General features: G+C 42.5%; 1 protein-coding gene across 7 annotated transcripts in view; it reads right to left on the bottom strand.

Moving 5' to 3' along the window:
* The window catches only part of PROX1 (prospero homeobox 1), a 52,042-nt gene that overhangs the window by 27,310 nt on the left and 9,913 nt on the right, over positions 1-14,819 (bottom strand). For all 7 annotated transcript variants that reach the window (XM_045188575.3, XM_071220123.1, XM_045188569.3 and 4 more), the window contains 2 exons: positions 9,881-11,672; positions 2,982-3,089 (listed from right to left, as the gene is read on the bottom strand). In XM_045188575.3, the coding sequence (XP_045044510.1) occupies positions 2,982-3,089; positions 9,881-11,605 (1,833 nt within the window). In that variant the 5' untranslated portion in view covers positions 11,606-11,672. The remainder of the gene's footprint in view (positions 1-2,981; positions 3,090-9,880; positions 11,673-14,819) is intronic.

The raw sequence follows: 14,819 nt of genomic DNA, 5'->3' as shown, positions 1-14,819 counted from the left end.
CCTGTAGAACAACTTCCCTCACCAAGCCCAAGTCTGAACTGATGCACAGGATTGCCCCCTTCCTCTTCCTTTCCAAGGCTAACTTAAAAGCATTTCCCTCTCACCCAGATGGAAGTCACTGGTGGAGAGTTACTCACTGTATCCATTCCTAAGGCAAAATACAGAGGAGGGTGCATCCCCTTGGCTGGGCTCAGCTTCTGGAGCTGGTGTGAGGATCAACTCAGCCCAGCGCCACCTCCCAACTGTGTCTTTGAGGATTCCCAGGCTACACCTTATTCCTGAAACAAAATGTTATTTCTCCCGGATTTCACTCACGAAACTAACTTCTGGTTACTGTGTGAGACGAAATGACTTTAAGATTTGAAAAGGTACATTTTGCTAGAATTAGAAATGTTCTCTTAGATGAAGGCGGCCACACTGAAGTATAGGCTGTGTGTCTTTGTGACAAGTATTACTTGGCCTTTAGACACAGGAATGTGTCTTCTGCAAGAGATATGATGCAGGGTGTTATTTTGGATAAAACCCTAAGGTCCCTGCCCCGATTTCTAGAGCTCTCTCAATTCTATACATCTACACCTGTATCTAGATGTAGATGTGTGTGTATACGTATAGAGGTACATATACATACTATATATGGTATAATGTCCATATACATGTGTATGAATATTACACTGTCCACATTCGAATTCTGCATTTTCCTTAATATTAAAGAAACACAAGAATGCTCTGCCATTGTTTTCTAGAAAGTTTCTGGAACTCTCTGCCTGGACTATCTTTCCTTTTCTATATGATTTTCTGTTATCATTAGTGTCAACTCAGGGAATACAAATTCATTTATCGCTAGCCAAAAAAAAAAAACCCATAATAAGTAAAGTTAAAAATCTATGACTCATTCCAAAAAACATAGAAATGTTCTTTGGTGATTTTCTCTGCTTTGCCCTGTTCCCCCTCCATTAGTGTAGATAATTGGGAGTTAACCCAACTCATGCACACTTTAACAGCCTTCTCTCCCAGTATGGGCAGGGTATGGATAGGAATCCGTAATCTGAATATTAGTACTTTGTAAAATAAAATATTGACCCAATATTCAATTGTTACTTACATAGAGTAAGTGATCATTTGAAAAGCTGAATTACGGGGTGTATGATAAAGCAATGGGGACAATTTCCTGTGGGTTTCCACTGCAGAGTATTTATAAAGCTACATACCAACCGTCTTCCCCACCCGTGCTCCTCCCCCCACCGCATGCACACACGCACGCAGACAGGACTGCTTCTAGTATTCACATCTACTGTTGGGTAGTGACGGTGGCTCAGGATGGCTGCTGCTTCCCACCCTCCCGGTGGCTGCGTTTCAGTGGCAGGTGAGTGATCCCTACCTATGCAGTTCGAACAGCTCTTTGGCCTCCTTCTGGATGAAAGGTCTACATAAATAACATAAGGCATTGCCATTATGATATCACAACACTGCGAATGCCCGTGCTAAGTGCAGTGAAGGAGGTCCCACAGACACACACATACACAGACACGCACGTGTGCACAATACCACTTTGGTCCCCTCCCTCCTAGAACTGGAGTATTGGGAGGATTCTCTGAAAGAACTTTGCCAGCTTCCACTAGGCTCTGGAAGCTGGCTGGTCCTCAACCAGCTGACAAATTCCCTTTAATTTGTCTCTTTTAGATGGTCCTCTACAGAGTCCAAACCCTTTTCCTGGCCTCCTGTGTCCCTCCGCCTTTTCTGCGCCGAATGATTCCCAACCAGCCACGTGAGTTACTGCCTTGCTCTGCCTTCCCCATCCTGTCCGGTTTGTTGGCACTGAGTGAGGAGAAAACATGCCTTCCACTTAAGTAGCTCAGCCAGGGAAGGAGAAAGATAAAAGGCCGAAGTGGATACACAATTCAAAGGGAAAACAGAACTTTCCTTATAGGGCCAAATAAAACACCAGTGAAGGAAACTGAAATGAGTGGGCCTGCAGAAGGAGGCCAATGAGGCAACGTGGGCATTGGGCTCAAAACACGACGCGTACAGGGGCGTGTGGAGAAATGAGCTTGTTGGGGCTGCTCAGTGACAGAAATAGGAACTTGTACACGTGGGGGTGGGGAGGGGAGGGTGGGCGAGAAAGCACCCAACCCTAGTAAACTAATCTCAGCTAATGTAATGTTTAGCAAGATCCTTGGATAATGATACCAGGCGTGTCATTATCATCATCAAAATCCAATCTATGTTTTAAAAAGTTACAGATGATTAACACAACATCAAGTTGAGGCAGACAATTACTTAAAACCCACACCCAGGCGCACACAGAGACACGCACACAGAACCAGGAGGTCCCCACATTCTGTAGAATGAGGGAGGCTGCAGCTGTAGGGCCGACAGCTTTCATATCCTCATTTGAATAATGTGTCCTGAATCTGTCACTTTATTCATTCTCCTTATGCTCAGTGTACTCTACATCAACAACAAATTAAGTTGTAAATAAGAGACAATCATCACTTTTGTTTTTAAGCAGCTACTGCATAGAGAATTTCAATGTACACTCCCTTTCGGCAGGGGGGATAAAGAGGTGCTAGAGTTTGCTTTGATGAGGACAAATACGGGGAAAGTAACAGAAATAAAAACAGAAACAGTGTACTGTTGCTGGGAGGAGGGGGAAGAAGAAAAACACCCTCTGAAGCACACCCATTCAGTACCAGCTGAAACTTCTTCCAAGAAGTTACTAAGACATAAAGGCAGAGGCTAAGTTTCCCCGACTACCATGGAAACCGTGTGACTTATTAATACTAGCCCTGTGGTCTTAATACGCAGGGAGCGGCTGTGCTTGGCCCAGCTTTCCACAGAAGGACAAGCGCATGAAATCGATACAACGCAGGTGTATCAGTGAACTGATTCCCCACTCATCTCCACCGACACTCCCAAGAGCTCAAATCACGATGACATGCACAGAAATTGAAAAAAAAATTTGTAATACAAAACATCCCTACCTTTACATCGGAGAAGTAGGTCTTCAGCATATTGGAGCTGGGATAACGAGTATAAAAGAACATGAGCTTTGCTTTTTTCAAGTGATTGGGTGACAATCCTTCCTGCATGTAGGATGCAATTGGTTAAGGACAACATAGCTTTAAACACAGGACCAACCGCCTCCCCACCACCGGGAGTCTGGAGGCCCACCAAGCAGCCGTGGGAATTCTGGAAGGTAAACGGCACGGACTAAGGAAGGCATCCCTGACTTGCTGCCGCTTGCTTGAAATGCCCACTGCCTGTCAGAAACTGTCAAGTGCCACGGTGAGGATGCACAATGTAGTTGCAGAATCTTGACTACTTTGTGGTGAGGATGGCAAAACAGGGCCCCTGTCTGAGGTCCTTCCAATATCTATACATTCACTTGTTGCTAAGGAGACAAATGCACCCAATATGTGCCACCCAACTCTTATCGTGACAGTTTTTTCTTCTTCACAATTACAGTTGTTGATTTTTCTCTCCACGCTCTGCAGTTTACATCAAATTATTATACTAATGTACGTGAAAACACCAAATGCATTATTTTGAAAACTGTCGGGCAAGCTTCGCATTTTACCTTTTAGTGCTAATGTAATGGAGCATCTTGACTCACTTTCTTCCTATCTTATTAGTATATCCTTTTCATTGTGTCCTTTTAAATAATAGCTAAATTTGGGGAGGGGTTGTTTTGGGGGAGGGGGTGCCGCTTTTGTCAAAGCAAAGATTCAAAACCAAATACAATTTGCCTTTCCTGGATTTATAGTTAACTGCTTGGAGAGCAGCACAGTGGTTGGGGCGAACAAATCGATAACTGTGGGTTAGCAGATCAATAAATGGCCACTTACCCAAAATAAGAAGGCCTATTTATCTGGAAACATCATTACCTTTTAGATCTGTAAACAGCAGCAACTAAAACAGTTCCCGAGAGAATGTAAGGCTAACCATAACAATCCAGGCTTCCTGATTCTCCCCCAGATTCTTGGCACTCCTCAGCAGACTCGGAGCTGGGATGGCTCTGGTCACATCTGTGCCGCAGCCTGGCCCTGCCATTTCCTCAGCAAATTAATGGCTTTATAATTTATCAGAAATGAAGATGCACGTGGAGAAAATCAATGTGGTCCCCCACAAGGTCAATTAAGGGTCCTTCCTAGAAGCTTCTCTAAGGATTTTCTCTTAAAAGAGAGTCTGGGAAAAATTAGGAAAAAATAAGGTAAAAAAAAAAGAGAAAAATGTGTGTGTGTGTGTGTGTGTGTGTGCGCACGTGTGCATGTGTACTTCACTACCCGACAAAAATTTCACACTGTATGAAAAAAAGGTCTGATGAACGCAGATATTTAGGAAAGGGAAAGGTTTCCGAGTGACTCCATCAAGTACAGCGTGAGCGATCTTTATGAACCAGGGAAACCAGGAAGTTACTATAGAAGCACCATCGAATTAATATTGATAAGCTCTTGACGACTTCTAACAGGGTGTTTAACCAAATATTCTGCTGAGAAGGTGATTAGCATGCCATTTAATATCATGCAAATTTGTGAATGATCACCTTGGTTTGTAAATAGAAGAGTTAAATACTGTTTGTTTGTTTTTTTTCCTCCAGCGAAAATAAACGCTGAAGCAAGAAATTTTGATTTTATATCTGCAAGCCAAAGCAGCTTAACTGAACTTGAGTTTTTGTTTGAGATCCTTAATGATTACAAAGACGATAATTTATGACTGACATACTTTTTGTGCCAAGGAAAGAGCTGAAAGGCCCTCCAGTAACCTCCATTAGACAGATAGAGAAGACGAAAGGAACACAGCACCCTTCAGGACCATCTGTCCAAATGGATAAGTGAAATAATAGTTGCAAGCTGTCTCCTATTGCCTCGTGATAAGAGTTTTAGGTATGTCCAAACTTCGACAAACATTCTTAGATCTGGGTTCTAATCTTTTTTCTTTTTTTTTTCAGATGGCCACATGAAAACAACCTGGAACGTTGAACTATTAGTAGGAAAAATCCTAAATCTTTTACAATTTGGTCTCATACAAAACAAATTCTGTTGCTGTGGTTCTCAGACAATTAAAGAGCCACTGAGAAACTTCCTGAAGCTTCCCATACATTTAAATTTTGCTACAATGGTTTCGTTCTTTTTTACTTAAAAGACAAGGCAAACTATCCATCTTATTTTGTTGGGGATGCAGAGGCTTTTATTTCACAAAAAAAAATCATTCTGATTTGATTTCTCAAGTCTGTTTTTGCTTTGAAACGTTTCCTGTTGGTAATACTTGGAATCGATCAGTTGAAATGGAACACAGACTAAATCTTTCTCTCTCGCTCATCGTGTAATTGAGATAAAATTCCCATAAAATATATGTTCCTAATAAACTATTAAAAATAGCTAATGAAACATTTAAAAGCCAACAGTTAGATAATCCTTTTTTTGCCTCCTCAAAATAAATCTGAACTGACCAATTGGTTAATTTCCCTTTTAAGTGCTTGTGCTGAAAAGCAACTGTTCTTCCAAGAAAGCACTAGCTGTTTCCAGGATACTTACACACGCACAATGACTCATGATGGAATAGATTCAGTAAACATACAGCTGTACTGAACACGAGCTAAGCCCCATTCAAGGCCAGGAAAGAAAATGAGCACAAATAAATATTAAGGAGGTAAAGGGGGGGCGGGGGGAGGGGGGGATGGAACGCAAACAAGATCTGTCCAGGCAGCTCATGTGGCTTTGCCTCAATTCTCTTAGCCATAGCTCTGTGAAGACAGATGACATTCAATTCTATGTGCAATGCAAAGTAGACAATAACTGCTGAAACTTGAGACAGCTGCCAGGTGTAAAAAAAAAAAAAGAAAAAAGAAAAAGAAAAAGGGAAAAAAGAAGAGATGATAAATCCATAAATTAATGAAAGACATCTGCTCGGGAGTATAAAAGATCAGAGAAGCAGAGTGCTACGGCGGGGCCTAAAGCGGTGTTCAAACAACCCGAGAATCTGCGTGCTGCCTGTTTACCAAGCACACTACACCCTCACCTACACGCGGCCCCCGGGAGGAGCGGCAGAGGCAGCAAAAAGGCAAATGGGAGGATAATAGGTTGTGAAGGCAGGGGGAAGAAATTTCTCTTTTTCCAATTGAGCTCTGAATTGTGGCGAGAGATTTTACGAGCTGCGTTTCCAACCAAGCGCATTGGGACCGCTTACTTATACTTTCTAAAACCACTTGGAAACTCAGAGTTGTAGCTTTTCTCCTTCTGCTCTGATTCGGTATCTTTCTAAGAGGCTGGCCCCCCTGGGAAACCTTAAATGGGGAGAAGGGATCTAAATTATCTCATTGCATGAAAATGATAGAGCAAGTAATTGTTGCTCCGCTAAGAAGTTCAACATAACCCGGGGGATAAATATTTTTTGATTTACTTCATGATGGTAGGAACCCAGAGTCTTTCAGTCTTTAATATACATGTTTCCCTATAGCTAATAGAACTACTATGGCCCCACAAGGCTTCTTAAAAATGTGAATGATCAACTTCTATGGATTATTTTGCATTTTAGAAATTCATTTTTAACCCAGGTTTTCCGGTGGGTTTTAGCTTCAAATTACTATGTTCCTTTCTAAACTTCTTCAGGTATTGTTAGCATTCTCCCTAGAAGTCCAGTGAGGGAAGCTGGCTGCCACACACAGAGAGCAGGCTCAGTTTCTTCACCTGCACTTCTTAACGGTTGATAATCCTCCCCTTGTGCTTTAACTGGGTGCATGCAAATGCTTGAGGCTTAAACAAGGCTATTTTTCTTGAGATGCAAAGAGGATGAGTGACAAGGAACATCACGAAGAAAAACAATTGGCTGGCTGTTTCTTTTGGGATTTGAATAAAACTTAATATTTGATTAAATGGATTCATTTGCAAAGATACTGAACACACTTTTTATATCCAAGACGTGAGCAGGTGCACTGACATTCCGTTTGCCACGCACACGTTCACCATTTCCTTTCTATGAGTCGGGAAAACTAGGAGGTGCGTTCTGTTGTATAGAACACATATGCTTAATGTGCTGAAATTAAATGGATGTACCGGGTAAGCTGGTGTTCTCAGTAGTTCTTGCCTTGGCTACTTGGTTCAGAGAAACAGATGATGCCCTTTGGAGTGGGAAAGAATTGTTCCTTTGGAATTAAATTATTCATTACACCTTGGAAAGCCATGAACTAAAAATAAAAACATAATGACGACGATTATAGTGGTACCATTTCATCTCATTCCTACTGATCTTTTCTAGGAGTAACGGTACAACAGGTTCACGTATGGGCTTATATACCTAAAACTGAAGTAAGACACCACTCACTGCGGTTCCCAGATTTCTTTCAACTAAGCGCTTGAGAATTCTGCCTACACACCATCGGTGAAATCCAGGGAAGAACTCAGGGCCGTACAAGGATGGAGAGGCATCCCTTTTCCTCACCAACACTCAGATCCTCTCTCACTGGCTTCAGAATTATGTGGACTATAGGAAAGATTGCTTGCCTATCTTCTTCCTAAGAAATCATATATCAGTGAGATAAATGGTTAAAAGTGTGAAGTGGTAGAGGAAAGAGAGAAACAGAGGAGAGGAGTCTAGAAGGTGGAAAATGTAATCATTAATTGCCACAAGAGGCCCAAATTATTCAGCAACAGGAGAGAAACGCCTCCAGGTACAAGCAACTAACATTTTATATGAACACAGGTGCTTCCAAACGACCAGTGTTTAATAGAATCTCATGTCATGTCGGTAGGAGGGAGAAGTTATTTATCTCAAGGAGAAGCAACTATATTCTCTTTAAAGCCTTTGATATGCGTAGCCCTAAAAGGACCGGCTGTCAGTTCAAATCCTTAAAATTCCTCAGGGGATTTAGAGAGGGTGAGACAATCAGCATTGCCAACACTTAAAACAATCAAAACAATTTTTGTCCTAGAAGACCCAACTGACTTAAACACACACACACCCAGACAGGCAATCACAATGCACAGGCTAACACAGAAACACGGACTAATTAATGTGGACTTAGAAGACTTTGAACCCTGGCTTCAAACATTCACCAGATAGGCATGTCCTTTTCCTGTGTGTGTGTATGTGTGTGTGTGTGTGTGAGTGAGAGAGAGAGAGAGAGAGAGAGAGAGAGAGAGAGAGAGAGAGAGAGAGAACACCCACCATCACTACTATTGGCTTCAAAATGAAGTAAAAGATCCCTGAGATTTGGGTTCCAGCTTTCAACAGTTGTCTGCTATGAGCGTCAGAAGATGCTCTCCTTGCCAAGGGTAAAAAACATTCAAGCTGTTGCATCTTCTTACTTGGCCTTTCTCATCACCAACAGCTATATTCCAATCATTTTGACCAATGTTTACCGCCTGCGCATAATGGGCAAGGCATGGAGCTTGGTGCAGTTTTGATTCATGACAGGTGAGCGAAATCTTAGGTCTTTGAAAGAAGTTAAATCCGCAACCAACCCAAAACTCGGTTTCCACTTCTAGAGCTAGGTCCTCAACATCTTGCTCTTGCTTTCTCTCACGACATGATTCTCTTCTTCCTCACCATGGAAAGAGACGTGTTTAACTGCCCAAGTGAGTCGCACGCTAGTGGCTCCCGTGTACCGTATCAGCAATCTTTACCAGTATCCTAAGGATGACCTTCACTGCCTGGGGAAGCACATTTCCACCAGAGCTGAGACGTCGCACTAATGTGGAGGCCTCTAGAGTGGGCTTAGATACGAAAATGCCAATTTCTAGCCATCCAGACGATTGCTCAAAATCCTCAATTTAGCATCAGCCAACTTAATTGCTAAATTTTATATCCATCTGGCAATTTATTATAAAAGAAACATGCCACTACCTGCCCCCAAATGCTACTAGTCTACTACCCCAGAACACCAATGACCACAGGATTCTTAAGAATTTACTGCAAGGACCAATTTACAGAGAAAAAAAAAGAAATCATCAGTTAAAAATAATAGCCAGAGTTCAAGACAGCTCTAATAAAAACTATAACTGGCATCTCTACATCAAAGTCAGGTTCAAAATATAAAAGAGTCATAAAAAGAGCCATTTTAAGTCGAATACAGCTGAGTTTTATATTTAATTGTGCTCTCTCGCTTTCCAAAATAATTTGCTTTGTGTATGTTAGGACAAAAGATTTCTGTGTATGGCTGAACAGAGGTTAATCATGCATGGAAGGCAGCTGCACCAGGCCCCAAAGAACAGACCTTGGGCGAACGAGAGAGACTGATGCCGTCTGAATAAATCAGTACCTGTGTATTTCCTTTAAAAAAAATAAGAAAGAAAAAGTGTCTCACTCCAAGATTAAAGAGAGAACCCAAGTGCCCTCCCACACCCACATCCCTCCAACCAATACGATGCTCTTCCTCAGACTGAATTGGGCCTTCCTTCCACAGCCCAGGGGCCTGTACACAGCTTCAAGGGAGAATTCTTAGAGCATCTCAGGGATCTGAAATGGACTTTTCTCTTCACGCCATTATAAAACTTACCATTTCTTAAAATGTATGTATCTGATAGAATTCAGTATCACAATGAGATGTTTTTCCATCTCTGATTCTACTCTTAAAAAAAAAAAAGGGTAGGAAAACAATACAGGAAGAGCAGCAGGAAAAGCCCGCTGAAAGGCACCTATGAAATACCAGCTCTTTGGGGCGATTCGCAACTTGTGAAAGTGGCAACGATGTCGGTGTAGTGGGGAGGTTTTGTGTGATCAGAAGCGCCACAGGCATGCTGATAAAAGCTTATTACTTTGAATAATAGGAAGCACTGCATTCTTAAGAAGGTACTAGTCTACATTATTCTACACATGTGTAAACCTGACCCTTTGGGAAGCCCATTTTGTTTGGTTTCCCTGGAGGGGGAAAAGAAAAGGATATTGCACTTCCCGAATAAGGTGAGATTTCGGACATGTCTTGAAGATCGCCACACTCGGACTTGATGAGCGACAAGGAGAGCCCTTCCGCGGTGCTGGGTGGGTGTGCTGGTGAACAAGGGTGGTGGCTCAGGTGGTGGGATGACATCTTGGTCCTCAGACTCGTTGTCTCCCTCGTTAAGTCTAAGGATTCAGGAGACGCTCTGTCTTTCCCCGAGAAGGAGCCAGAGGGAGCACCTAATGGACTCTGAAATGGGTAGGCCATCAAGGGAAGGGGAAAGGGGTGGCGGAAGGTGGACGTGGTGAAGCCTGCCGTGGCAGAGAGAGGCGACTGGTGCAGGGGCTGGTGGTGGCCGCCAGCGGGGGCGCCGGCGGCAGACTGGTCAGATGAGTTTTTGCGGACAACCAGGGGCAGGGCTTCTGTCTGGTCTGTGGAACTGGGCATCTGCACGTTGCCAAAGGTGTCCAGGGGGTTCGGAATGATGACGTCGCCAAAACACTGCAGGCGCTGGTTGGCGGTGTGGAAATTGTGGTTTTCCCCATTGACTGCGAATCTGGCCTGGGGGATCTGGAGAGGGGGGAAGACCTGAGGAACCTGGCGGGAGGGTTTGGCCGAAAAGACTTTGACCACAGTGTCCACAACCTGCGACATGGCAGAGTTCAGTTCCTGTTTCAAGGTCTCGGCCAAATGTTTGCCTTCTGGTTGTAAGGAGTTTGGCCCGTGGTCTCTCTCTTTGTTGCTGCCTTCTCGCTTGGGCTTGTTTTCAGCCATCTCCTGCTCCCTGATCAGGGCTCGGGCTCGGTCAATGAACTGTCCCGGGTCTAGCTCGCACATCTCATTATCTGACCTCCCTACGGAGTCCTGGGCCCTGGCATCCAGAATCTCCGAGCGCATGCTGTCTTCAGACAGGTTACCATCTTCATCATTTTCAGAATCAGTGCTGTCATAGATTTGGTAGAACTTTTCCTGCAGCTGGCGCAGCTGTTTCTGCATGTCCTCCAGCTGCTGTTTCAGCTGTCGGCGCTCCTCTCGCTTCTGTTCTTTTCGGGCTGAAACCAGCTGCTGGAAACTCTGTTGCTGCTGCTGGGGCAGCTTTTGCTTGCGTTTGTTTTCTCTGTAACTTTCTCGGGGACTCACAGACTGCGGGGCCATCTCTCTTTCATTTTCATTGCCCCTTAACGCCACACTGGGGGAATGGCTCATACCCCGAATTATATTCTCAACCCGGGCGCGCTTTGCTCTCAGGTGCTCATCACATAAGCGATCCATATCAAACTGGCTCATAGTAGGCCTGCCAAAAGGGGAAAGACACTCTGGGGGGCTGTCTCTTGAAGAGTTGCTGCATATATCCTCCTGATGTACTTCGGAGCCTGTACTAGAGAGACCGCTGGCTTGGAAACTGGGCTCCGTGCCACCGTTTTTGTTCATGTTATTTTTCAACAGCTGGGAAATGATGGTTGCTCCTGGAAAAGGCATCATGGCATCTTCATACGAGTTTGCCCTCTTCAGCAGCTTGCGGAGTACATTTGACTTTTCCCCATCTGCATGCTGCACCACTGAATACTCGACATCCTGCTCGGAACCTTGGGGATTCATGGTACTAAACAGCGTTGCTCTTGCCTTAGCAAAAAATGCAGATGCTGTCCCTACCGTCCTTTTCACTCCAATGTCAACTCTTCTCCTCTTGGTTTGCCGGCTTAAGAGGGCTGTGCTGTCATGGTCAGGCATCACTGGACAGTTATTGTGCCATCTTCAAAAGCTCGTCAGCTGGGCACAGCTCAAGAATCCCGGGACCCTGGCCAACAGAACAAAAGGACTGATGAATCATTTTCTTTAAATTTCTCCAAATTTCCTGACCTCAATCCTGAATCAAATGCAAAATGCATAGGCTCTGGGATTTATGGCACATTACAATTATTGCAATTTATTATGCACTCTGCTTGAAATGAAACATTTTTAAATATTTCTGCTCCACTGGTTTAAGATGGATTAAGATTAAAAAAAAAAAAAGCAAAAACTGCTTAAGCACCAGTAATATGATTCTCTTTCACAAATGCCTAAAATGATACTGTTTATCTTCAGAAGAAATAGTAGATTATAAGTACACAGCCTCTGACAACCAATTGATTAAATTTTGGGCATTGAGATTGACATTATGAAAGAAGACAAAAGTGGGCTATACTTAAGAAATAAGGTTATATTTTGAGACTGTGTGAAATTTGGATGCAAAATTCCATTTCTGCATTAAAATTATTGTGGTTTTAAGGCTACAAAAGGGAAAGGACTCTAACATAAATGCAAATATTTAAAACACACACCCTTTATTACTGAAATTTAAAATATTTTTGTTATATGTGAAATCCCATCAGCTTCTTTCCAACATAAATGGTCAGTTTAACACTGAAGTAAATGCAAAAATACTCATGTTGCAAATACTGCTTATTTGATATAGATATGCATTTCTATTGGAAAATCACTTTTGAAGATGGTATCTGTTGGGCTTTTTATTGTACGTATGAGAATATTTATAAATTTCCATGATGTCTTTCTGAGGACAAATTATAAAGTTGAACTCACTGCAAAAGAATGACATTGTTACATTTTAGAAATCAATACATTGAGTCAGACAAGAATAACTACATGTTCACGACTAGTTTTCTTCTGTCAAAAACCTGCCAAAATAACACTTCCCCTGCTTAAAGAATCTCTTTAACACATGCCACTTGTGAATCTTATTTCATATGCTAGATTTAAGAAACAAACAGAAGAACAGACAAAAAAGATGTAGAAAGAAGAAAGACAATAACATCACTCCAACATATGGGAGGAAAGGAAATACCTTCTCTGCCTATGAACTTCCACTGTTTCTTGGAAACACAATATAAAAAGAGATCACCCCTCCTTGCATTTTATAAAAAGCACTCGACACATTTGGTGACTTATTAAGTAGTGTTGCTAACCCCAAATTTGGCATAAACATAAGATGTCACCTCTTTTTTGCTCGCAATTAACATTTTAGGAAGAAAATGAGAATATTTTTTCCACCCAGGGTTTATCTAATATTAAACTTCACGTTTGCTTAAACAGAGCACATCTTCACAATAACAGGGTCTATTGCCAAAGGCAGCGTGCAGAGTGCCTGGAACGGCGCCCATCTCTTTCGGTTCACCTGTAAAAACATCTACGTGCTCCCTAGGACTGCATCTGTGGCTAGTTTTAAAGAATGACTATCCATGCAAATAGGCATAATTTCAGCATGAAATAACCTGTAAAAATCAAGAAAATGCTCAGCGCTTAGATGGCGGCGTGTATTTTTTTTTTAAGTGAGAAAGATTTCATCGTGCAGTCCTTGCTCCTGCTCTGTGTAGGAAGATACATTTTAAAAGAGCCTGTTTTAGAGGATCATGAAAGCAGTATGATGCCTCTTTAAATATATTTTTTGTACGCTTGAGAATAAAGTACTTTTTACATGCCTCAGGATAAAATGTCCTGAAGGTAGAATGGGAACAGACCTGCATAACTTCAATATTGGGTTCAAAATCGAATTTGGAATAATCGCAATCCCTCACACATGAATAATAAAATTGGTTTCAGGAATACAAAACCACAATGACAAATCGTTCACTAACATATTAGATCTGATAAATCAGGTGTAACTGTCAGGTGGGAGGGGGAAAAAAGGAAAGCCTGAGACAAACAAGAAAAAAGATGAATTATTTCAAAGCTCAGAAAGACTTGCATATTGAGGGAGAGTCTTTTTCTGCATGCATATCAGCTTTCCCAAAACAGAGTTCACTGCCATTATTTTAAATGTTTACCTGTTCTGTTTGTGTACACATCTTTTTCCCTTTAATGCCACCTGAGGATCACACAGCTCTCCAACGAAAACATCGAACAAACTTTCTGCAGTGTTTTTCTCCCCCCTGTTCACCCTCACACCCAAACTGGATTTTCCTCCTTCCCATCCTCGCTATGGGAAGAGCACCTCTGCCACAGAGGCTCAGCAACGACAGGCTGTGCAAGACACGAGCACAAGGTCATCCCCAGGCATCCTTCCTTTCCGACTGCCATCTACCTCTGCGTCAACTGCACTTCCTCTCCTCTAGCCTAGGTACCAACAGCTGCATCCCTGCCTCATGCAGGAGCCAAGAGGAGGGCTGTGCTCTTCCTAAGGTGGAAAGAAATGATACTTCTCGTCTTCAGGGCTTGTTGGGTCTTTTCAAAAACACAGTCTCCCGTAACTTCCTCCAGATTCACCAAACTACTCTGGTTTTTGCAATTCTCTTTCAACCAGTCAGCGTTTTTAGATTAAATGATGGTCCGTTTCTGTTGTGGGCTAAGCGAATTGAATTACTTTTAGGTCTTGTTGTAAGATGTCCAGCTGAGACATAATAAATAGGATGAAACAAATGGGAAAAATTACATAATCCAGCAAGACAAGGTATTATATTAATAGGCATGAAGAAATATCTCTCTCCATATAGCTTAGACCGAAACTTAGAAATCAAGGTATTAGTGCACATTGGGCTTATAACCCATGGAGGCTCCAGACAAGATTAAGTAATTATAACTAGTGACAGTATACTAGCACAACGTTTCATAAACAAGATATGTATGTAAATACACTTACCAAATAAGAAAACACACTGTTAAATGACTCCAATGCAAATTAAATCACTTGAAAACACTTTCCGAGCACTCCGTGATTTCCCAATTCAGAATTCAGAGAAGGCTCTGCATGCAATGACTTTATCACTGATACTGTCCTGTCCATTAAGATTTTTCAAAGTCCTTTATTTCTCAACATGTGTACTAAGCCAGAATGTTTCAGCTATAATTATTACTGATTTTTGTGTATGTGACGCGCCGCGGAGTCGGCTCCGACTCCTGGGGACCCCGTGAATGACTGATGTCCCCAATGCTCGGTCCTCGACAACCCTGC

The sequence above is a fragment of the Desmodus rotundus genome, chromosome 12 (genome assembly GCF_022682495.2).
Source record: "Desmodus rotundus isolate HL8 chromosome 12, HLdesRot8A.1, whole genome shotgun sequence".
Taxonomy (NCBI): Eukaryota; Metazoa; Chordata; class Mammalia; order Chiroptera; family Phyllostomidae; genus Desmodus; species Desmodus rotundus.
This window is presented reverse-complemented; position numbering and strand designations above follow the sequence as displayed.